This window comes from Syngnathus scovelli, chromosome 17 (genome assembly GCF_024217435.2).
Source record: "Syngnathus scovelli strain Florida chromosome 17, RoL_Ssco_1.2, whole genome shotgun sequence".
NCBI lineage: Eukaryota > Metazoa > Chordata > Actinopteri > Syngnathiformes > Syngnathidae > Syngnathus > Syngnathus scovelli.
Genome location: NC_090863.1, coordinates 9,848,326 through 9,874,166, shown reverse-complemented (window position 1 = coordinate 9,874,166; position 25,841 = coordinate 9,848,326). Strand labels below are relative to the sequence as shown.

General features: G+C 38.5%; 1 protein-coding gene across 7 annotated transcripts; it reads left to right on the top strand.

Annotated features, from left to right (window-relative positions):
• The first annotated feature begins 159 nt into the window (after window positions 1–159).
• col15a1b (collagen, type XV, alpha 1b) lies at window positions 160–25,841 on the top strand. 7 transcript variants are annotated; one of them, XM_049746361.1, is made up of 48 exons: window positions 160–438; window positions 1,231–1,274; window positions 1,358–1,468; window positions 2,363–2,401; window positions 3,331–3,395; window positions 12,301–12,488; window positions 12,884–13,093; window positions 13,222–13,374; window positions 14,025–14,099; window positions 14,417–14,512; window positions 15,299–15,410; window positions 15,577–15,617; window positions 15,701–15,847; window positions 15,913–15,939; window positions 16,016–16,078; window positions 16,245–16,322; window positions 16,453–16,515; window positions 16,579–16,731; window positions 16,905–17,060; window positions 18,019–18,072; window positions 18,211–18,246; window positions 18,324–18,461; window positions 18,552–18,611; window positions 18,678–18,704; window positions 18,786–18,827; window positions 19,020–19,082; window positions 19,246–19,281; window positions 19,364–19,447; window positions 19,662–19,727; window positions 19,956–19,991; window positions 20,209–20,271; window positions 20,432–20,521; window positions 20,710–20,745; window positions 20,912–20,965; window positions 21,040–21,096; window positions 21,291–21,350; window positions 21,704–21,748; window positions 22,730–22,811; window positions 22,888–22,913; window positions 23,021–23,119; window positions 23,248–23,392; window positions 23,495–23,550; window positions 23,621–23,752; window positions 23,826–23,924; window positions 24,010–24,084; window positions 24,227–24,424; window positions 24,508–24,623; window positions 25,028–25,841. In XM_049746361.1, exons 7-48 carry the CDS (start codon window positions 12,911–12,913, stop codon window positions 25,248–25,250), a joined length of 3,645 nt encoding a protein of 1,214 aa, XP_049602318.1. In that variant the 5' UTR covers window positions 160–438; window positions 1,231–1,274; window positions 1,358–1,468; window positions 2,363–2,401; window positions 3,331–3,395; window positions 12,301–12,488; window positions 12,884–12,910; the 3' UTR covers window positions 25,251–25,841. The 7 variants fall into 7 exon arrangements, with proteins under 7 accessions (XP_049602318.1, XP_049602317.1, XP_049602316.1 ...); XM_049746360.1 differs by having other exon boundaries at window positions 1,188–1,274; XM_049746359.1 differs by having other exon boundaries at window positions 1,139–1,274.

Genomic DNA, 25,841 nt, shown 5'->3' with positions numbered 1-25,841 from the left:
TTCAGGACTGGATTTAGATTTCTCTATTGCGTTGATGTCAAATACTGCACTATGGTCATTGTATACATTGTATTGCGTGAATTTGCTTTCAATTGTGAAAAGATCTCAAATGTTCTGGAGAATGCAAAAGGAACTTCATGGTGCCTGGCTGGGAGCACTCATACCATCCTCATGATGTGTTTTCCTTACAATTTGGCCAGAAATACAAACACGGGTGGACAACTGGAGGTCAATTTGTAAGGCTCTGGCAGTGCTCCTATTCTAAGACAAAGCGGCAAATAACTGTCCTGCTGCTTGCTGGGTTGTTTCCCTTGAATGGCCCCAACAACCCTCTTGTACTGGCCTGACTCTATTCTCATCACACTTTTCTAGGAGACATCACAAAGATGGAATCTTGCTGATATCAACCTACCAGCAAGCTCAGTGAGGAAGCTATAGGTAAACACGGTTTGCAGCCGAACATCTCCAAAAAAATCAAGTATTCAAGGCTGGTAGGAATTTCCGATGCACGACTTCCTTAAATATGTTCCCACATTTAGACAAAAGGCAGGAAATGGCTTAACAGGAAGTGTACAGTATACACAAAGGAAATGAAACTAAATAATGGTTGGACATCAAGATGCTTGGATTGTAACTCTGATTCCACTTCCTGTTTCTTTGATGCGCATTGTTTTGTATCAAATAAGTGATGAGATTCTTAATTGTTCTCACTTTCTAACATTCTCTGACACGTCCCTGATAATCATTGTCATCTCTTACCTAACAAGCCCATGCAAATGCAGTTTTCCCAAAATCAATTATTCACCCCCAAATCCCCCTTGTGTGTCCGGGGACAGTTGGCTGTGGATGAATGCTTTCTTGTTAGTGTGACACATTAGTTTGCTGGGTCAGCATGCACAAAACACCAAAAACTCATGTGACAGTAATCACGTGAAAATAAATTAATCTGTATCGGTCTACACCTTTCCTAAAATCGCTCTCAGGATTTAATTTGATTTTTTGCACCTACATTGGGAACCTGATCAGGCATAGTACACTACACATATTGTATTATTTATTTATTCATATTATAATGAATACTATATTATATATATAATTATTTTGATATTTTATTGTAATTTAATAACATAATACTCAGTGTGTGCCCGAGCTGTGAGTTGCCCATCCCTTCTCTTCCCTTACCCGAGAAAAAAATGAATTTGACACCCCTGCTCTTTTGCTTATCCGGAGTTGGATCAGCTTTATCAGAGAACCCCAAACTCAGAAGTGTACAGGTAAGTGTCTCAAATATGCTTTGTTACCTTCTTCTCTATTGTTGTCTGATAGAATAGTCTTGTAACTGAGGCTTTCCCTGCAGCTTGGTTTTCCCAAATTCCCATGGTGTTATTTTGAAGTGGAAACCTGACCGTCTTAAGCCAAGTCGAGTGGACCGGAGCGGAGCCGAGATGACCCTTTGGAGTCAAATGAGGTAATAATTCATTTGCGGCTACATACTTGGACTATTTGAAACCCCGTTTGATGGGCAGAGCTCTTGTGTGTCTGATTTTTATCTTTTCATAACAATGTGAAATAAGGGCCATGATAACAACTAAAAGATTTTGATACAGTTGGCACGATCAAATTTTTGGGAATCGATTGAGTATTCCATTGATTAATCCAGTCTTTTCCCCAAACATTATTTTTTTTGTACTTTCTACTTTTGTTTAATGATTTCAACCCAACTAACTAAGCAATATCATACGTGAACAAACAAGCAAAGGGAGCATTTTTTAATAAGTGGTTACTGATGCTGAGGAAAAAAAAATATCTCCCAGCATACCAAGATGAAGGTAGTGTCTTTGTCTTGATTGTTCTGCAGCATGTGATGTTTGCCTAAGTAGCATTTTCCTTGAGGCAGACTGTTTATCTGACAGCTACATCTAGGCGAAGGGCTCAAAAGGTCAAACAAAAGTGCTTTGCCTGGTGAGGGAATGTTTTCCACAAAAAAAGGAAGAGAGCCAGAGGATGAGGAAGTGGGGGGCACATTTTATTTTCTTCAGGGCCATTATCATTCCTGCTTCTGCTAATAATGGGCTGTTAACATCACAGCATGAGCATTCTCTGAGTCACGCCCCTGTTGAGCCCTTTGGCTTTCTTTTTCTTTAATTGTTAGTCTGGTGTCCACCTGAGTAATAAGTACGTTTGTGATCAATAATGACTTTCCTTAAATATTAGATTTTCTTTACACTGATGTAAAAAGATGTCTGATGTGTACAATTTAGAATTGTATGAATATGTGTACTTGGGGGGGAAAAAATTGTCATGCTTGTTATGAACGTTCAATGGGGAATTCAATTTACACTTTGTTCTGTTTTTGATGCAGATTACGCAGAAGATGAATACACACACGCACAGCGACAAGGTACGTGAAGTAGAGTGACTCCTGTTTAAAGCAGTGAGATCCTAAATAATTGGGTGTTTTATGTTTTTACCTTTTACCAATAGCATCCCACAAATAAAATTATTAAAATGTAAATTTAAAAATTAAAAACAAAAAAGTGTTTTGTGACGGTTATGTTGGGAACAGATTAGTTTATTGTATTAAATTAAATTATAATAACAAAAAAATATTAATTAAAAACAAATCTCCAAAACAATGATCGTGCTTGACCTTAATATATTATTCATGTGGCAAATGTCGCACAAAACTCCAACACCTGTGTCTTTAAACATTTCAGATAAAAATACTTTTGCAAAAAGAGTTGTCGAAGCAGCTCAGATTCAAGTTAAAGGTGAGAAGTTGTTTGACTATACAACGACATCATGCTAAATTGAATGAAGCAAAACTGACTGAAGCGGTAACCTAGTGAGGGGCAGGAGGGTCAATTGAGTGGGTTAAGGGTGGGGTTTCTCACCGAGGGAATCACATTTCCAAACTCTGTGGGCCTGAAGACTCAGCTAAGAACTGAGAGAGCTTTTGTACTGCAGAGAGGGAGAGCGGGAGCTGTGGGACAGGGGGAGCACAAATTTAGACAGAATTTCATTGCACACATGCACTTGGATTTGTCTGGTGGATTTCTAAATACTTTACTTCCATAATGCTGCCAGGGTAAGACAACTTTGCTACTGTGGATTTTTACAAATAAAGCAAGCTACATTTTATGACATCACTGATTTTTTCATCAAAGGCACTCAGTTATATATCAGCGCACCTTTGACAAGTGAATCATTCAAGAAAAACCTTCGCAATATATGGAGCTGTCTTGTCTAACATTCCAACTTTAGTTTATTTTTTAAATAAAATGGCAACTTAATACCAAAATGGAGCTAATGGCTTATGTGTCTCCTCAGGTGGCCTGTAGTTTTGCATCTTGTAATCCTGTGCTGTCGGACTGCAGCTTCACAGTTTCTGGAAGGTAACGTTCATGATTATTCTAATGCTGTCAATTTATTCCGGTCTTGAGAATGTGAATTATTATAAATCTCAATCATAAAACAAATCACACGTTTTTGTTAAAAGCAGCAAAACTGTTCTGAGATATCTTTTGAAGTCAAACGCCAGAAACATTGGCATCTTTACGCTTTTTTAGACTGCCGTACCTTTTACTCATGAATCAATCAGAGGTTAGACGGAAAATGATATTTCCCTATTAATCTTAATTCCTCATTTTACCAAAACGTTTCCAAACCGTTTCAGGAAGATTCTTACCAGTGACAGCATGACTGTGACACATGTTCTTTAATCTATCCCACCAATTTATATGATCAAGAATCATCTTAATATTAGTTTCATTAATTCTATTTTTTATTCCCATATAATTATATTTCATCATGTGTTATTTGTTGATCTTTATAACTGATTTATTGTAAATAATAATACTTATTAATAACAATTATTTAATAACTGAATATATCTAATAATAATATTGGTAATTATTATTATAATAATTATAATAATAATAATTATTATTATATTCCATTTGGGAACGTCCCGGTTGATTTGTCCCTTTTAAAAAAATCCAACAACTGTTAGCTCAAAACTTAACGCACTCCTGCTTGAAACATTTCTTCGATTTAAAAATAAAAGAAACTAAAAAGAAAGTTGATTTCAATGCTCCATATAGTCCCTTCAAGTTAACAGTGATTAGTGACGACAACAACACATCTGCCTCCAAAGACCCCAAAATACATATTGTCGTATCCCACTTTCCATTTCCATTGTTAACACCTCTGACATTGTGATTTTGGTTACGCTACCTTCTGTTGTGTGCCTCTTACACAACTCTGTGGCAGAGATTGTTTGGCGGCAGGGCAACTTTCCTTTTATGTGCTGGTGGCAGACAAGCCAAACGCTGCACACAATGAGAGTCAGAAATACACGTCCTTATATTTCTTACTTATTAGAGAACATTACAGACGATATTGAAGTGGGAGGTATGGTTGTTTAAATATCATGCATGTTCAAGTGAGTGGCTGTACGTGTTTTGGCAATTGATGCTGAAAATGACTTTCCATTTAGAATTTTTTGGGTACGTATTCATGCAGACTTAAATGGAAACATTAGTGCTTTTATGGTCAGAATATTTATTCTCTACACGCTAAATAGCTCATTACAAAGGCTGCCAAGTTCTGAGGAACCACCTCGTAACTGCCAATGTTTGGATCTATCGAGAGGGAAATTTGTGTTATCAGTTATAAACTCTCTGTACAGTCAATGTAAGCGTTGTTCTCCTTTTTTATACGGATGGATGGATGGATGGATGGATGGATGGATGGATGGATGGATGGATGGATGGATGGATGGATGGATGGATGGATGGATGGATGGATGGATGGATGGATGGATGGATGGATGGATGGATGGATGGATGGATGGATGGATGGATGGATGGATGGATGGATGGATGGATGGATGGATGGATGGATGGATGGATGGATGGATGGATGGATGGATGGATGGATGGATGGATGGATGGATGGATGGACAAATGAGTTGGAGGTTTTCTACTCACTACTCCACCCGCTTGCTTTCTGATTTTTAATTCATGTTGAGCTTGTGAAAACTTGCATCACTTTTTCCATCGTAGTTGTCCTCCATTTTTTCTTTCACATTGCGCCCACAGTCGGCTTTTCAACCAGTTCCCACCATTGACATTTATTGCTAGTAGTCCGAACATGGCATGTTCACGTATGACTTTGACTTTGAACTGTAAAAGGTAATGATAATTAATGCTCAACTGTGTGGGATTTAATGGCAACAAATATTCACTGGAAACTTAAATATCCAAAAGACTGGACTGAGTTTTGTTTTTTATGATGAAATGTGACAAAGCAAAACCTCCGTTCCCACTGTTGTGTGATGAAGAAATACGTTTTAAAACGTGATGTCAAAAACAATTTCAGATTTACCGTACTAGAAAAAAAAAAGTTTTGGCCACTTTTGCTTCGGATTGTTGGAGGTTGCTCGTTCAGTCTACTGTACAATAATGAGAGGCTGTTGTTTGTATCTCCATTTCCATGGTTACCTTTGAAACGTTAACCATGAATCATTATCATTGTGTGTGTCACACAAGCTATGCTTTGGGGTGGAAAGGCTACAAAGAATGTCTGTCTACTAATTGAAGGACTCCAACATCATACTGGAGTTGTCAACTTTATGCACCACTGTAATTTTTATATTAACCTCGACGTGAAATGCACTTTACATCCGCTTAACTCGTTCACCGCCAGCCCGGGTAAAACAATGGACCTTTGACTTCTATAGCCTTCGATGGCAAATATAAAAAAAAAAAATGGGTGTCGATAACAAACCAGATGGCAAGAGCCGGCGCTTACTGACTGATTGATCTTATCTTACCGAACTAACACAAAGGAGTGTGTGTGGGAAGCCAGACTTGCTAGTATGTACTGTAGTATATTTATTTTACACATACAAAGTGCAAAGAAACTTATATTGCTTTAACTAGCTGTTTAGATCTCCAAACAATAGTGAGTGTTCTCAAGTGGGCACACTGGCAGATGGTATTCTGCCAGTGACAAATATGAGATAATATTTTCCTGTTACATTTTTTATGAAGGTTGTCTTTCATTCCACACAGTAAATGTCTGTCACCAAGCAACTTTCTTCGTCGGCACAAGTCCATGCAAAAACATCACTGGATGACCGCTTTGTGCTCTTCCGGGGGTGAAATTTGGGTGACAGGATGGATGGCAGGGGATTTGGGAAGCGGGATGGTCCGAGACACTCGATGTCATGGAAACAAGCCCTCTGCAGATGGTCACCTCTGATCTCCAAAGTCCAAACAATACATCCCTTTATCTGCGGTAGCTGCAGTGTAATGTTGAGAAAGCAAATGAGATGTTCATCTCAATCTAGACAATTGTCTTAATAACCTGCTGGAAAGCTATTAAAACCTAAAATCTACCTAGCAACAAGTCTTTGATCTGCTACCATCTAACTTTTTTTTTTCAAGATTTGTTTTTATTGATTTATTGAAATTTATTGAGTCCCAATTTTATTGATTCTTGATGAATTATGTCCACTGACCTGGTTTCCAGGAATGTACATCTGACCTTCCAAAAAACAAATTATATAACAAAGCAATACAATACATATCTTAAATTGCTTTCTGCTTGCTTAACAACTCATTCTGAATAACTGTCACAGAACTGCTTTTTAAGTATGATCCTCGACAATATGGAGCCAAAACTGAGAACATAATTTAACATCATTCAACACCAGGCAATCTAAATTCTGCCATCCATGCATAAGTGACTCTGGATGAACACAACCTGCACTCAGATTTCTGCCGACGTTGGTGTGCAAATCATTTTAAAAGAAGGGCCTGGATGTGTCCAAAGCAGCAACGTATGCAGGGTCAAACGTTTGGGTCAATGCCCCCCCCTGGGGCAATCTCTTCTTGCGATAACCTTTTTGACTCCCACTGTTCTTCTGCTTTCACCTTTGCTTTTATTTTTTTCATCTCCTTTTGCCCTCTGCTGAGAGGGCAAAGAGTTGTTTTGTGTTAGTGTCTTGTCACTTTCCCACAATTTAAACGCTATACTATAAAAAAAAAAAAAATCACTTGAAATATAAAGATCTTGTTTCCCTACAACTCCATGATGACGATCTCAAGCTTCAACTGAGAGCAGCAGTCATGGTCTATTAGTGACCGATCCAAAGTTTATAATTTTGTTTTGTGGCAGGTCTTTCCAGAAGCAGATTAATTCATTCAACTAAACCAAAAATGGTTATAGAATTTCTCATGGATTCACATAAAGTCCCGCTTGCCAATTTGAGTTGTTTCTATTTAATGCTTTCTAACTCTGGCCTGTCTGGACTGTACTTTCCAAAAAAGAGCTGTTCTTACTTTCCTGACTGAACATGGTCTAGAAATATGAAATGAAAACACACCGTAGGGGGAGTGGAAGAGTGAGAGGAAGCTGCGGGGGGAGTGCAAGAGAAAAGTTAAGTTTCAACACTGGCGTCATTGATTAGTGTGTGCGCGCGTGTGTGTGAGAGCATGTGTGTGTGCACATGCACGACAGCGAGAGGGAGAGTAGAGAAAGTGAGGTGTACCATTACCTGAGAACAGCTGCTCTCTGTTTGACCTTTGTACACTTCCTCCCATGTTTCTGCATTGTTTTTAGTCTTTGCAGTAATACAGTGTTCACGATGTAGTCCACGGTCCACCTCTCATATTGTGAGATTGGACCCGGCTGACCTATGACCCTTAGGACAAGCGGTAGAGAAGATGGATGGATGAACGGATGGACTAGGATAACCGTTTTAGTGTATTCTCGCTTTAATTAGCGTCTTTGAGATTAATTTAATATGACAAAAATCAATACTGTTATCATAACTAAAACAGAAAAGATAAATAACCATACTTAACAGAATACAGTACTGTATGAATATGAATATTCATCAGTATTGTACACTTATAGTACTATACTCACATGTTGCAGTATTTTCTATGACCACTAGAGGACGATAAAATATCAGATTGGTTCAGGTTGCGTTCTCTTGAAAGTGAGAGCTTCTTTCAAGGCTGCTAGTTTGATACACACGTTTGCTCAAATTACCTTTAACAATCTTATTATTGTACAAGTCCTGTGATTGGCAGGCAATGAATTCAGAAGTGACCCTGAACAGGATAATCGGTGCTGAAAATAGATAATGAATGATACTTATCAATGTGAAGGCACTGATTGGAAAACAGGTCAATATCAATATGGAAGACTATTACTACAAATATCTGCCAGTCATGTCATAAATCCTATAACACAATTACCGGCTCTAAATCTTTGGGCACCAAAGAAGTTTACAGGTGATAATAAATTTACAGTAACTACTATAATTGGCTATGACAGTAAACCAATTAGAGTTTATTGTTAGGATTGTTGGATAGAGTGGAAAGTGAGAGGGAGGTGAAGGGGTTACTTTTTCTGGAATCCAGAGGCCCTAAAAGGGGTCACCATGTATAGACACTGAGCGTGAATTAACATTTAAACATTTATAAAGTAAGCTACTTCCAAATGGTAATTGAAATGATGTGCTATTAATGATATCTGCTTTATGTAGATGATGTGTTAATGATAAAAGAGCATCTTCCTCCTCTTGTGTTTTCCTAAAATAATATTGAAGTCCAGTAATTACTATTTGCGTCTTTAATAGATATACTCATAAAACAAAAATAAAAAAATCATATCCGTCAATGCATCACTAACTTGTGGAAGGTTGAAGCACAGAAATGCAGAATGATTCATAATGAAATACATTTTCATTTTCATCCTCACATTTTTATCAATTCCTAATATAAGTCTAGCAGACCACCCCAAATCTGTCTACCCCTCCTCTCTGACTAATCCACAAGGATTCATGCCAAAGGCCAGACTCCTCAGCCTCACTAAACCCATCATCTGCTCCATTAGAGTGTATCCGACCATTCTTCCCATCATGTATAGTGTATTCTAACAACAATGGAACCCCGGTTTCACTTTTCTGCCAATTAATCACTTCAATAACCAGTACTTGTCACATTGACTGATGATCCAGAAATTCATATTGCTACCTCAAGTCACTCTATAACTAAAGCTTTTTTTTTAACCTACATTATGACTACATGTTCCAAAATTTAAAAAAATATATATGAATATAATTCATATAGCATCCATATAGCCATAAATTCTATATAGCATATAAATCGTTTTGGATTATAGTGTATGCGTGTATGTGAATGGGGTTAGGTCACGACATTGGTGTTTTGTGGAGGGGGAGCAATAGCTGAAGTTGCAGAGAAAGCGAAAGGAGTAATGAGCACACGCTATAATCTACCCGTCCACCCAAGTGAAGGGACAAGGGAGTGAAAATCAGGTCTGCTGTGTGGGCCAGAGGAGGGGGAGTCACTAATTACCAAAAGAGGCGGAGGGAAAGAAGCAAAAGAGAGCGAGGTTAAAGAGCATGAGAGGGGATGGAGAAAAGACAGTAAGAAGGTTGAAAGATTTTTTTTGTATTGGACCACTTTTTCTTGACTCTGCAGAATGTGTCAAACTGTGTGCAGCTAGTTGGTGTCTTGAGAGGATCCATCTTTTTACACACACTGGGAGAGGAGAATGGGAACCCTTTGCATCTCCCTTGCTCTTTGCCTACTCTTATCTACACCTTTGCAAGCTCAATGGTGGAGTTTCATCTGGTCCAGCCCAAAGAGTAGCCCTAGCCCCTCTCCTCCATCCGTAACTTCTCCGAGCTCTTCCTCGGACATGCCAGGGACAACAGCGTGGGTGGGACGTGAGGACGAGACAACGGGGACCGCTTTGAGTGGTGTGATCCAGACTGAGATGTCTAGTCTTAGTCCTGCAGGGTCTTCCCAGGGGACTTTACCTCCAGATGTGACTACAGTTGTGATGATCAGATCCCATTTCAAACCACTGAGACATTGGAAGAGTGGTGAGTGGAAAAATTGGAGGGTAGTAGCTTTTCTATTTTAGATCTATGTATGTCACATTTTGGGAAGAAGTTATGTACAGTGTATATTGTGTGTGTGTTTGGGTCACTGGTATTACTAGCATGTTTCCATCTATTAAATGAATGAATTAATATTACAGCCAGCTATAGTTAAAAAGTGATTTATGAATTGGAATTTTTTTTTTTTTTTTTCAAAATTTCACACGTTGTGTTTCCTGGGGCATTAGATCGATGGCAATTGGACTGTTCTGGTTGTCTTCACGTTCCGCCTATCAACCTAACAGGCTAGTTAGAATAGCACTAGCTAGTGCAGTTGCCATTGATTCAATGTCCTATGAAGGAAGGAAATGTTCTGGGTGAATCTTCATATAGGCATCTCACAGACCTTCCAATTGCATATTACATCTATAAATGATCATTTTTTTTATTGGTTTTTCAGATCAAGACCCAAGTTATAAATTTGGTTCCTCACGGAGATCAATACTCTAATTTAATAGGGTAGTTAATTGTATAGTAAAGGAGAAATCAAGATTACACAAGAGAAACATTAATAAAAAAGTATTTTGTGTATGTGCGTGATGATCAACAAAATGTATCAAATTATTATACTCTAAGAATTGTTGATCCAATAAAAATGCATACATTTATGGACCCTACATAGGGTAAAATAAAAAACTGCCAAACAAAATAATCCGTCCACATAAGAGCCTATTTATCAGACCAAGGTCATATCATGTTTGATTCTAAATTATTACCTTATTTTATTGATTTTGATTATGTTAATCTCAATAAAATGCTGACAATTCTGCATGCAGATTTTCTTACTCTGGTAGCACGCTGGTATGTGACATAGCCATACCCTGATGTAGGTTGCACAAAATCTTTGCGAGCCTGAGAAACCTAAAGAGAGTGGGCCAAACAGCGGGAAGCTTTTGTATGGCATGACAGGGTCAAGGTGGGTTTAAAAGGTTACGTGCGGCAACACGGAGGAGGGGCTGGCTTTTATCAATCTCACCAAGCTGATCAAGCATTCATGTGGCCAACATGATGATGAGGATTAAGTGGAATTTGAGAGACGTTGAGAAGAAATTGTGGCACAAAGTTTGCTTAATGGCTGACACTTGAAAAGATGCTAATTCAGCTTGAACTGACGTTTATTGATGAAGCATGAACTCTAATTAGTCTCTTAATTGACAAGATGTGTAGTTGGTCTTTTTTTACACTTAAAAGACACGTTAAGTATTTAGCTTTAGTTATTTAATTGGTAAATTGGCAAGTCTTAGGAAGTTTTTGTGAATTTCTGATGGTGACTAGACTACAAAAGATTAAAGTTCATGTTGGGATTTAGACTTTTATAGTTGTGTTGCTTAAGGTTATGTAGCAAGAGCTGGGGCTGCTGTGGACAAATAGTAAGTGTTTGTTTGAAATATCTTGAAATATATGTATCGTGGTCTAAGTTTGTATAGAGGCACATCTGCTGTCAGAAATTCTCTCTTCCTTCAGTGCATACCTACACACACATTCATACTAAAGCCTCTAATGGGGTATGTTTCCAGTTGGTCAGGCTGATAAATTAGAGAGCCCCAAATCTTTGGAGTGTCTGGTGTAATCTGTAGCTTTTGTTCATATGAGTGAAAAAAAAAAGTGTGTGTGGCCCCCATCTAACATAACAACGAGTTCTGGGGTTAACAGCTTCATTGCGATTGTTCATTTGTCATGCTCAAAGGACTCGGAGATGTTTTATGTCAATATAAGTTCTCACTTGGGTAGCAAACGAGAATGAGTGTGCATGACTATAAGTATAAATACTGTAGCAGGGGTGACTGGAATGCTGAGGTGAGAGTTCAATGGTAGAAAATAAAGGGAATGTGGGGTCATGTATTCACACTCATATGCATGAAATAGTATAATTGCCACATATTGTGAAATACTGTTTTGGATGGAGGATTATGTCCTTGCGAGGCAGAGCGGTGAAGCGTGAACAGTGTCAGGATCAAATCGAGTCGGGTAAAAGTTAGGAAGAATATATACATATACTGTCTCAGAAAATTAGAATATTGTGATAAAGTTCTTTATTTTCTATAATGCAATCCTGTATATATATATAAAATATATATACAGTTGCATACTTACAACAAAGTAAGTTAAAACAATAAAATGATAAAATAAAAATGGGGGAAAGCATCTATCAGCATTGTTCTCTGTGTCAAATCATAAATTGCATAATCAATTAAGACACCAGAAATGAACAAATCGATTTTACTCATACTGACAATAGCTTTTGTATGAATATGCAAACACCTCTCTGATTTTTTTACCCCACACCTCAAGTTTTGTATTTTCTGTCTTATCAGAGCAAAGCCCCGGAAATCATCTGGATTTGACAGAGTTAATTGGTGTGCCCCTTCCACCTTCTGTCTCCTTCACTGCTGGCTTTGAGGGCTTTCCAGCGTACAACTTTGGGCCCGAAGCCAACATAGGAAGGCTCGCCAAGACCTTTGTGCCAGGCCCATTCTACATCGACTTTGCCATCATTGCCACGGTAATACGAAAGAGTTTGAATACAAACATATAGATTTGAAACACTCCCTAACAGAAAGCCATATTCAACCTTTAAATTCTCAACTGTCAAGAAGCCTAAGAAAATTGCGCCCTCTTGTGGTATTGTATGTTTAATAAAAATGTTCCCCCTCTTTATGCATTTCATATTAGTCTACTTTGCAACTTTACTGCCTTCCATTTTAGTTTCGTTTAATTCATTTAGTTTAGTTTCTGCTATTTGTCCCAAAGATTGATTTGACACAGGTAACACTAAAATGATTAATTCTTTTTTTTTTTTTTATCCTAGTGACATGCAATATGATATTTTTCCCATTTGCATCATCACTTGCAAGTTGTAATTATCTGCAGTTACATTTTATTTTCCATTGACCTTAGATCCGTCCAGCCAGCCAAAGAGGAGGCATGCTCTTTGCCTTCACAGATGCCCGTCAAAAAGTGGTTGAGTTGGGCTTAGCCCTCACCCCAGTTCACAAAGGTCTTCAAAATATCTTATTATACTACACTGACAGTGAACAGCCATCACATAGCCAAAAAGCTGCTGCCTTCAGTGTGCCAGACATGACGGACCAGTGGACACGTTTTACTGTAAGTTGTACGATTATTTGAGAAATTATACTGAAGGACATCTAATAAATGGATGGATGGATGGATCATTTGAAAGTTCTGAGCAAGTTTTCAAGTATTTTTAAGTCTGTGTCTTTTTGCCATGATAGGTTGTGGTGGAGCACAATGAGGTGCGTCTCTACATGGACTGTGGTGAAGCAGAGAGGACGACCTTCCATCGAAAACCAGAAAGACTCAATTTCTCACTCAACTCTGGCATTTTTGTTGCAAATGCGGGGAGCACAGGGCTTGAGAAGTTTGTGGTAAGTGGAGAAGAGCTTAATGAAGTGTCAATGCATTGCATCTGTGCATATGTATCAAATGTTAGGTTATATTGTTTACTTGTAAGTACTTCAATGCAACAGGCAGGCTAGCACGTCCATTGCAGCTAGCTATAAAGGACCGAAAATATGTCATGACCACCAAAGAGCCTCAGGAATGCCAAATTGCGTAATTGCACAATTGTTGACATTTTTGAGGATCAAACACCGAGAGGAAGTACTATGTAGGGAGTGAGATGGGTTCTCATGTGGAAAGAGGGAGTGAATAAGGGAGTAAGGTGATAACGGATGAGGAAGTCAGACATGCCATGAAGACCTAGATTAGGTCAGGACAAAGTGCTTTGTACCATTCGGAAACTCTAAGAACATTTGAGGAATGGTGTTTTCATGTTTCAAAGAAAAACAACACCCTGGCGACAAGTTCGGGGTGTTCTTCTAACACGATCACACAAAACTGATTTTTATTTCACAATAGCATTAGCTTGAAGGACTGTGTCTTTAAGCAGTTGTACAATTTGTTGGTCTCTGGAACTATTATGTCATGGCAGCACTTGCTCTGCTCTGATGAACAATGCACAAGTGCTACATGCTATACGTTAATCATTTCAGCAGCCTAAACAATTTTTCTACAGGGAGCCATTCAGCAGCTGGTTATCAAAGATGATCCAAGGGCAGCCGAGGAACAGTGTGAGGATGACGATCCTGATGTGAGTGATATACATATTGACAGTAGGTGTTTCTGTGACCAGACAATCTGATGCAAGATGATCTTTCACTCAATAAGAAAAATAAGAAAAAGCATAATTAAATGCTTTTGTTGAATTCCTCAAGTCCTAAATGACAATCATAAGAAGTGCTTTATGTAAATATTATCCATCCATCATATTGTGTGAGGTCGCATGAGACTATAATAACATATTGACTTTTTTTCTAAATATAAAATATAAAGGTACGAGAAGGAGAAGAATTTATTGTTGGTTTGAAATGTTTTTTTTCCCTCTTTTACATGATGCAATGGTTGAAGGCTTCTGGGTATGCCAGTGGTGACAATGGTCTGGATGACAGAGAGACAGAAGAAATGATGAAGAAAAGAGAGGGACGGAAACATGGAGCAGCACAGGTACAGTCTGTGGTACAGTAGGTTTATTTGCTTGCAGGCAATATTATTCAATTATTCTGTCAGTCTCTGTTTATTTTGATGTGAAAAAAAAACATATTGTACATTATCAAAAGACATTTATTTTCTATTTGTAGCATTGCTTCCATATGAAATCAAAATTGGTGCAGTGTGCAATCGTTAACTGACTCTAAACTAAATCAAACAAAAAAAATGGTGCCCTTACAAATCCAATTAGATGGATTCTGGAAGTCTGAATCGATAACCAGCCATAGTAGCAATTTTGTGAAATTCAACTTATTTACACAAGCTTGAATGATGATATTTATAGTCAATTCCGTTGAATAAGTCTTGTTACCATACACTGCTTTTATCAAAAGTAAATATGTGCCTGCTTGTCAACTTTCTTCCTCCCAACTTTGGGAAGTCAGGCTAACCCTAAACATCCCCTGAACCCACTCTGTCCTTGAAGCCACAAAGGAAATTCTGATTTCTGCAAAAGCTGAAGTTCTGTCATTCCGGATACTTTTTCATAAAGCCCCCCTTAAGATAATTTTCCCTCAAAAAGGATATTTTAAACTTGAATAAACCATTATGTCAATAGAAATGTGGCACTCGGAAGATGCAACCACATTATTGTGATGATAGCCACCTTCACATTGCACAAGTTTATTGCAAGGAACGGAATTAACATTTTCTATTTCAATTTTGCAATCTCTAAATACATGGAAATTATAATGTAGAAAATGTCTTTCTCATTCTTTTACTACTACTGATACTCTCTTGTAGGAAAACACTGCTCCGATTCAAGCCCCACCCACACAAGCTCCAACGCTGGACAGTGACAATAATTCAAGTTACCAGACCTCAATGGAGGACAGAGAAGAAGTCTTCCGCAGAGGTTGAATAAATGAATATTATGCATTGGTTGAATTTTTATTGTAACTTTATATTATTTAATTCTTTTATATTTCATAATTATCATTATAGTGTTTTTTTGAACAACTCTGATTAGTCACGAATGATGTCATTCTTGTGATACTAATTTTGTAAAATGTCATTTTCAGGGCCTCATCAGACAGATGAGCCAGGAGAAGCATCTGAAGATGTCAGTTCTGATTCATGAATATTGTTTTACAATTTATTTCAGTTTCTATCAGGGTTAAAAGTCTGTGAACATTTAACCCTTAGGTTCTTGTCAAGCACGCTTTAAAAGGTGAACCAGGAGAGCCTGGACTACCGGGCTTACCTGGCTCACCTGGACCCGCTGAGCCAGGGTCAAGAGGTCCACCAGGACCACCAGGAATTCCTGGAAAGCCTGGAAGAGATGGACACCAGGTTTGTGCTCTACAGATAACTTTCGCAACATAAACCTCCACTTACCTCTACCAAATATTTGACAGGGAATGAAGGGGGACAATGGAGATCCAGTAAGATTCATATTCCTTTTCTTTTTTTTTTTGGGTTATCATATAACCAGTAATGAAATATTGGTTGTACTTCCAGGGTCAGAGAGGACCTCAAGGATTTCCAGGTTTGAATGGAGATGCTGGAGTCAAAGGAGATAAGGTATGGATAATTGTAATCATAAATTATATTATTTACTCTAGATCGGTTCCATTCATATCTCAACGAAGCCAGTAAAACAGTGTACACATTTTTTTTAATTTATTTTTTATTTCTCTAAATAAATCTACTTCATGATAGTTAATATGGTTGACATCTCTACCTCCAGGGAGACCCTGGGGTTGGCTCACCAGGCCCACCGGGTCTACCCGGGCCACCTGGACCTGCTAGATCACACAGTGTACCTGTAAGTATTGTTAACAAAGTAGTAATGCAATCAAATCCTGTTTTGAGATGAGCTATTGATAGACGTGATGTATGAATGTGTGTGTGGGTGTGTTTGTGTGTCTTCTGTGTTGTTCTGTATTATTCTGCAGTATGGAGAAGATGCGTTGGGTTCTGGGTTTGAAGACCTGGAAAGTGATACTGAGCTCATTAGGGTAAAGTTAATAGATCCGGCAGGCATAGTTGATCAATTGAGTAAATATCACTGTGTTCCCCAGGGTCCTCCTGGTCCACCTGGGCCTCCAGGACCACCTGGTCCTCCTGGGGCTGAGTCTTCATCAATGAACATTGCTGGAGACCTCTCTCACACATATCCTGGACCATATGGTGCTCCTGGTAAAAATGGACTTCAAGGCCAGCCAGGAATACCAGTAAGTCAGAGTAATTTTATCAGCTGAATTGTTGAGTTGTTAAATGTATAAATTTTTCCTGTTGTTAAACGTCCAACTGTGTTTACAAATTGCTCCTTTTTCTTTCTTTCTCCTCAATCTCATTGTCCACTTTCCACATGGAACGTTTGCTCCTCCTCTCCACTCTGTTGCAGATGTTTATGGATTGGTTTAATGGTTCTGGGTCTGGTGGTTCAGGTTTGAGCGCAGAGTTGTCCTCTGACCTTGGCTCTGGTTTCAGTTCTGATTCTGAGTCCAGTTTTGCTTCTGGGTCTGGGCTTGACATCAGCTCTGCTTGGGTTTTGGGCGAGGTATATATTTCTTGGTTTGCTTGGTAAGCCAGTCAGAAGCCAGTGCATTGACTCAGCATGGTTTATTTTTTTATATGCTAGTTTGAGGCAGTAAAAGTGTCAATTATATTTGTAAATAAATATTATCATGAGTTATAAAGCTCCTCAGTGCTCTGGCTAATGACTGTAAGTTCTCTTGCATTGGAATATTAACTTTTCTGCCTGAAGAGGTTTTCATCCGTGTAGATGTGTGTAAACCAACATCACTTCTCTACCCTGTGATGATGCAACTGGTTTAGCATTATCTGCCTCACTTGAATGGTACAGCACAAACATGCATGCTATCAATATTTGTGAATCACTTTTGCTTCTCTAATTCAATGTTTGCGCAAATGGTTTATTTTATGTTCTCAGTGGACACGTGGCATACCAAAAATTTAATATTTCATAATTGATCAAATGCTTAGGTCTGCCTTGCAATGAAGTGTTTCTGAAAACATAAGAGGAATACAAAGAATCTTTAATGATGACTTGTCAGTTTTCCATGCGGGATGAGAATTTAAAAAAAAATGATGCAGTGTTTCATGCTACATTTGGATTTTGCTTGATAAATGTTTTGATGCGATGATTAAGATCAGAATAAAATCTATACTGAGCAAATATGAAAACACAACAAATGGGGTCAGTAAAACAAGTGCTGCATTTAATTATTTTTTTATTTTTTTTTTGTGTAATAACTAAATTTGCCTACTATTCAATGCTTTCTATGTTCAAGTGTTGCATCAAACACCCGATTTCCAGTGGGAAATTTTGGCATGCATCATCTCATCACCAGGAAGTTGAGTGTTCCTTTAAACAAGCTGTTGCATTTAGATTTGGCCCGAACTGGGAATGGTCAACACATTTCTCACCCCTCAATTTCTTCTTTTTTTTAATGACAATATTGTCCATGACAGTCTGTGTTTGTTTGTTTGATTAGGGTCTAGCAGGAAAAGATGGTGCTCCAGGTCTCCCTGGACCTGTGGGAGAGAAGGTGAGTGAAAGACAGCAGCACATTGTGTTTGTGCTTCTATGGAATGTAAAAAAAATAAAAAATACTCCCAAACAAGCCATATTTTGGATATTTTCACAAATTCTCTTTTTTTTTTGTCCTTTCTCGTCAAATATTCAGGGTGACAGAGGTTTACCCGGATCACCTGGATCCAAGGTAGTTCCAGAGTATATACAGTACTTCAGTTTAACATTCTTAAGTTGGTAAGTCATATTTTCTCTGCATGTTCTCAGGGTGAATGTGGATCTTCAGGCAATGCGGGGTTAGTGGGACCTCAAGGGCCCAGCGGTCCACCAGGGAAAAGAGGCCCACCGGGTCCACCAGGGCCTCCTGGTCCCCCCAGCCCTGCAGAAACCAAATTCATTATTGAGGTGCTGACCTAATTTCTGTTCAATTGTATCCACACACTCCATGCCACTTTGATTTCAGCGCTTCACGTAACATTTGACCTTGTTTTTTAGGATATGGAGGGATCTGGCAAGAGTGACATGCTGCTTGGAGCAAGAGTCCCAGGCCCACAAGTAAGTGTGATTTAGTGAGTCGATAAAAGTTTGTGCCGTGCTGAATTATTTCATTCCATTGTTTAGGGTTCTCCTGGTTTGCAAGGCCCCAAGGTTGTATATATTTGCAGTACTTTAGATATTATTAGCAAGTATTTAGCATAAAATATCTGTTTTCTGCAATGTCTTTTGTAGGGTGAGAATGGAGCTCCAGGTCCACCAGGGCCTTCCATCAAGGTACATCTCATGCATGTTCGCCTTCCATTACAATCTTTGCTGCTTTTTGTGTTTATTTTATTTTATTTTTAGTCCCTCATTTATTAGATATTTGTTTATCAGACATCTATTAAACAAAATACTACATAATGAAATAATACAGTTTGAATGTTTGCAGTTTTGAATTCAGTTTCTTTCATTGGTTTATTGTAGGGTGAAAGAGGGGACCCGGGAGTAGAAGGTTTGCAGGGTCCTGCTGGACTACCAGGTCCAAGGGTATGTATGAAGCAGTCCATCACAGTATAATTGGAAAGTATTCAGAGCGCTTGACTTTTTCCACATTTTCTTATCTTACAGCATCATTCCAAAATAGATTCAAAATGTGGCTTTTATTATAATGTGATCGTTCTCTCTGACTAACTTTCTTTTTTATGCACAGGGGGTTAAAGGTGAAAAGGGTAGGACAGGGCAAAAGGTATAGGTTTACTCACTTGACTACGTTATTGCCTTAACTTGTATGTACACACAAATGAACAAAACTCTCTGCATCCTGCAAGGGTAATCGCGGTGTGGATGGGCGTGACATCATAGGACCACCTGGGCCTCGTGGACCTCCTGGACCCGTCATTGGTTTGACAGATGTATGCACACCATTTCTCCATCCATTTTCCTTATTACACATAGTTGTCTATCTGTCGTCTTGTCTGTCCGTTCATCTGTCTATGTATACATCAGAGGCCAACAAAATATTTTTGTTGGTTTTATTCTTTTACGTCCTGACCATGTGTTTGCCAATTAACACTTGAAAGATTCTTAAATCCACTCAAAAAAATAAATCAAAATTTACTCCTGCAGTTACTCCTCAATGTCACAGAGAATATATTCAACTTCACAGAGCTCAGAGGACCACCAGGCCCAATGGTAAGTAGGAAAATATATAGAATATATAAATGTGAAGTGATTATATTTATTAGATTTCTTGCTCACTTCCAAGAATGAAAATCTTTTTTTTTTTTTTTTTTTTTTTTGTGTGTGTGTGTGTGTGTGTGTGGTTGAAGCCTCACCACAAAAGATAATACAATTCTCTCATACTTTTGCTTTTATTTGTGTATATACTGACATTTGCACTGGTTTATGTGCATGTTTTAGGGACCCGAGGGCTTGCCTGGCAAAGCTGGATTCCCTGTAAGAACATTTTCACACATACCCACATAATTCTAAGAAGAAAGGTGTGCTGCACATTTGTGCAAAAGTATATTTATTAAAAAATGCTCTCCTTAGATTTCCAGGGTAGGTAAAACTAAGCAATGGTTGCAAGCGTTACCACCTGTGATTATCGTAACAGTTATCTTTTCGATAGTGCTTCACTTCACCCTTTGTCGTTTTTTTGTTTACCTCCCAGGGCCCCAGAGGACCAAAGGGAGACAAGGGTCCTCCAGGCATCCAGGGGCCATCAGGGCTTAAGGTAAGAGAATCTTGCTTAATGAGTATTGCAATGACGAAAACTTACTGGTTCATGTAAGCAAAACAAAACGAAAGTCATTTCACTTCAAATTTACTATCTTAATTATCACAGGAATTTACATTGATGACAAATATGGTGTCTATTTCCCCGATATTATCAGGGAGCAAAGGGAGAGCCAGGTGTGACCATCGCTGCAGATGGATCGCTTTTATCTATACCAAAAGGACCCCATGGACCCAAAGGCATCAAGGTTGTCCTTTTCCCTTTGAAACTTAACGCTGTCCAAATCTTCTGATTTATAACTGGTTGATAAAAAGTAATCAGGGTAATAATGTTTTTAAATGCACACGAATACTTGTAAAGTTGTATCTGATTAATCAATCAATAAAATGATCTATTTTAAAACATTCGATAGTGATAGCTCTAATCTTTTGACAGGGTGCCCGTGGATTGCCTGGACCTGCAGGACCCATTGTAAGTTTATCTGAACTTAAGTGATTAAATGATGTTTATTTTGGTTGCACATATGTATTTTTTTTTGTTGTTTTTTGACACCAGAAGCAATTGTTTGATGTTGCTCAATTTTTCATGACAAAAATACATTAGTTGTATGCTGTGTGTTGCTTTATTGTTTTTTTAGGGCCCACATGGACCTCCTGGACAAAAAGGAGAATATGGGTTCCCTGGTCGCTCTGTAAGTACTTTATACCTAATGTACTTTGGATTTTAAAATATGCAAAAAAAAAAAAAACTATCTTCTTCTCACAGGGAAGACCTGGTATGCCTGGTAGAAAAGGGGAAAAAGGAGATTCTGTTGGCTCACCAGTAAGAGACAACAGTCCAGTTTTTTTTTTAACATACACATACAAGTGCACATTTAGGAAATCTTAATTGTATGCAAATATTCCAACCTGTCAATTCAAATCAACTCATGAGGTTTTCAATTCCAATTTTTGCAAAACTGAAAATATCCTCGATTGGATTTTACCATTTACACTTTGTTAATCTCATATTCTCAGGGACCTCCTGGTCCACCTGGTGCGCCTGGACTTCCAGGAAGAATTCTTGGATTGAACGGAGTAAGTGTTCATCTTTGAGTTGTTGTTTTATTTTCTAAATAAAAATTCCAACACTTTTTATTCAAACTGATCATGAACAGCTTGAGGGACATCATGACCTGTTTATTTGACAGAATCAAACCAGTATTTGTCATTTCACACTTAATACTACACTTATACTATTTAGCTTTTCACATCATTAGATATCACAAAATTTTACGCCCAAATTTCAGACTTTGTAAACTTGAAATGATCCTTCTTTTTGTGATAACAGCTGATCCATTCCGTTTCCATTTTTTTTATTCCATTTATGGCACCATGCCAAGTGCTGCATCCCCATTATTCAAAGCTGATAACGTGCTCTTCTTTTAAAGACAGTGTTCCCAGTGCGCCCCAGACCGCATTGCAAAAAGGGACCAGTAAGTCTGAGTCAGACCATCTTATTGGTCCGTTTCATTTTGAAATGGTTCATTTGATGGTTCTGTTGGAGAGTGGATAGAGCAGCATGGCAGCTCTTTGGTCATCCCTTGTTGTCATCCCACTTCTCCCCTTCATTTCCTGACCTCATTTTCCTTATTGCATTCATGAGACTCAATTTTTGTGGTGTCGGATACTATTCTTCGTGCGCCAACAACTTTGCTTTGCTGAATTCCAATAACTAAATTGAATCATGAACAAGTTTAAATAATGTGGGACATTGCTTATTGGGATTCACGCATATTTTTTTAACCAATATTATTTAATTTACTGTCTTTGGTGTGGTGGAAGGGCTCTTCTTCAAATGTGTCTAACCTTAAAGGAGCCGTACTTTGCTTTTTTACCATGAGGACCAGCGTGAGGGCATATGATGAAAAGGACTTTGTCAGCATATTATCAGAATTTTAACCCTTTTAATGACAGTTTTTTTTTTATTTCTCTTTTTTTTGTAAAGTGATGAGTAGCTAGCAACTTTAGCTCTAAGACTCCAATGAGCTATTCAGAGCTCTTTTCTAGACTGCAAATGAATGGCCCATGCAGGAAGCCAGTATTGGTGAATTTAATCATATATTTGTCTTATATGTGCTAGTTCTTACACGCTAATGCTGGTGCAAGCTAACGCCATAACTCTGTTGTTTTCACCATTATAGTCCGGCACCAACGTTATACCATTAAGTCATACTTCTGATGATTTTGGTCATACAGATTTTATGGATAGAATATTTGCCAGCAATTATCCTATAGCGGTCAGCCAACAACAAAAAGTTTTAATCCATCATTTCCACGACATATCTATAACCAAAAATATCACTTAACAGAACCTACTGTTAACATAGCTGTGTTTTAACCTTGAGTATGAATATGTTCATCATACACAATATTTAACAGTTTAGGATATTTCATTTGTTTATTTTTGTGTGTAGGATTCAAATAATGGACTAAATATTGTGAAAGCTAAAGGAGAAAAAGGAGACGTTGGAATGCCCGGAGAGCCAGGGACACTTAGTAAGTGCAAGATATTTTTCTATTTTTTTTTAATTGCATTTTTTTTTTCTAAGAACGTTTTGTTGTCATTTGTCAGCCCCTGAGTTTCCCGATGGAATTGTGGTGAGTTCATCTGATTCACTTTGGTCAATGGTATAAAGAGCTTGACACACATAGAACTTTTTATTCCCTGGCTGATGGGATGATTATTTTTGTTTAATAATGCTCAGGGTGCTAAAGGCGATCCGGGATTAAAAGGTCAGAAAGGAGAAAAGGGTGACTCAGGCGCTCCCGGTCCGCCAGGACTACCAGGGCGGTCAGGACTTGTGGTGAGTTCTCACTGCAGCCGAATAATTATTGTCTTCCTCATTGTGGTTTAGTTATGCATCACATCATTTCCCTGCCACATTTCTTGAAAATTTAAACTTACAATAAAGGCATGTGTTTGTTTGTTCAGGGTCCTAAAGGCGAGTCAGTGCTTGGCCCTCCAGGTTCTCCTGGGTCTCCAGGCCAACGCGGAGCCCCTGGATTTGGACGCCCAGGTCCCAGAGGGCCAGCCGGCCCTCCTGGACCACCAGGACCACAACCTGCATTTGGAGCAGGTGTGGAGAGGCGCAAGACAACAAGATTAAAAAAAAAAATGCTCACCAACTATAACCTCTTCAAGGAAAGATTTGTGACATTGTCATCTATTATCTCAACAGGTGTTAGTGTCCCAGGCCCTCCCGGTCCTCCTGGACCTCCAGGAATTTCCAACCTGGTAAGATAAATGGTCAAAATTCTTCAACGTAAATGTGTACAGCTCATCTCACACTGAATTGTGTTCTCAGGTAACCACCTATGAGACAGTTTATGCTCTGATGAGAGAAACCCACCGATCTCCAGAGGGAACCTTGGCATATGTGTCTGAGAGCGGAGGAGAGCTTTACGTCAGATCACAGAGTGGATGGCGCAAAGTTCAGGTGTGGCAACAAAGCCTACGTTCTCCCTACAGTGCTGCTCCAGTGTGTCAATAAATGTGTGACCTCCTTTCAGCTTGGAAACTTGATCCAATCCAAACCAACATCCTCATCAGCTTCTCAAGCCCACAACAAACCTGGCGAATGGAGCCGACCACACAGGAGCCACAGCCAAGTACACACACAAAAAAATATGGCTTTTAAACATATATATGAATATATTAAAAAATGCAAACTCTATTGTGTAATTGCTTGGACAGGAGCTGCATGAGGGCGGGAGAGGATATCAACCCAGTTTTAACAATCTGCAACAGACTTTCACTGCTGTAGCTGGGGTGAGTGTAAATCTTTTATGACATTGATCTATTGATTTAATTTAGAGATAAGAGACAATACAACAAAATGACTTCATTGATAAATAACAGATGTTAGAAATAGGTTTTTAGATTTTCTCTCGCTCTCTCTTGCTGTGTGTAGCTCCATCTAGTGGCTCTAAACGCTCCATTGAAAGGAGACATGCGAGGGATCCGTGGGGCCGACTTCCAGTGCTACCAGCAGGCACGGGCAATGGGATTGACGAGCACATACAGGGCCTTCCTGTCCTCACACCTCCAAGACCTGGCCACCATTGTGAGGAAGGCAGACCGTGCCAACATGCCTGTGGTTAATCTCAGGGTGAGCTATGTTTGATATGATGAGAACACAAATAATGTCAGTTCATTCAATAACCTCTTCACCCCCTCCCTCTATTTCACCAGGGTGAGATGCTGTTCAAAACCTGGATGTCCATTTTCTCTGGAAATGGTGGCATATTTGACCCCTCTGTCCCCATTTACTCCTTTGATGGACGCAATGTGCTGATTGACTCAGCATGGTAAGTGTCACAAAAAAAGCACACTTTCTATATCTAATGAGTTTGTTTGTTTTTAAAAAATGTGGGGGGGTTATTTTGGTCTTAAATTGTTTTGTGTGGTAGCTTTTGGAATGTTGCCCCCTCAACAGCAATTATTCATTATTTTTGTAATCATTCATGAAAACAGATTATCTTTTGTGTGTAATCAAAACAAGACATTTACAAACTACTTTTACTACTTATTAACAATGTTAATCGCTCATGTGATCTTATTTGATTACTATTTACTTGTTCTTATCAATAAACAATACCAAAATAAACAGTAAACGGGGCAATGGTTTTGTAATAAACTTTAATTGTATTTGATTAACCACTCCAACGTCCAGTGAGTTTACACTGCGTATGTTTCTCTTCATTCTTTCCAGGCCAGAAAAATTGATTTGGCACGGATCCAGCGCTGTGGGAATCCGTGCAACCATGAACTACTGCGAAGCGTGGAGGACCGCCGATATGGCGGTGACGGGTCAGGCCACACTGCTTCAGACCGGACGACTCTTAGGTCAACACACCCGCTCGTGCTCCAACCACTACATCGTGTTGTGTATAGAAAACACATACGTGGGGGATATACATCAACAGAGGACCTGAAGAGAGACACAGAAGCACCACATTATGATTAGGATCAGGTTAACTTGCAGAAACTGGATTGTTACAAATACATTTGCATTCACTAGCTTATTTTTTTTATTGGCTTTCAAATAGACATTGTGGAAAAACAAATAATGCACACAGATGTTCATAACCATTTTTAATCACAATTTGTTCCATCTTATTTCAGCATATTCAATGATATCAACAGTTCAACCTCAGCATGTCTACTTTTTGTTTTAGCATTTGAGTTACAATTCATTTGGGATTTGTATTAATTTATACTGTTGCAACATATACTTTGAAACTCTTGTGAGCTCACTTTTAAATTTGAATGTATATAGCTGTGCATTTATGTTCTTGTTAAAATTGTATTTTTTACTTAGTCATTTTTGTTTGGGGACTAAATGATGGATTGTTTTCCCGCCGCAAGTATTGATAGTGGTGCTCACGCTAACAGGCAAAGAAAGTTTGCTTACATTTTTTTTTCTATCATGTCTGATTTTGTTGTTGAAATAAATCGTCTGAGGTAGAGAACATTTGTACTGACTGATCGTCACTGAATAAAGATCTACATATTGTTTTTTTTAA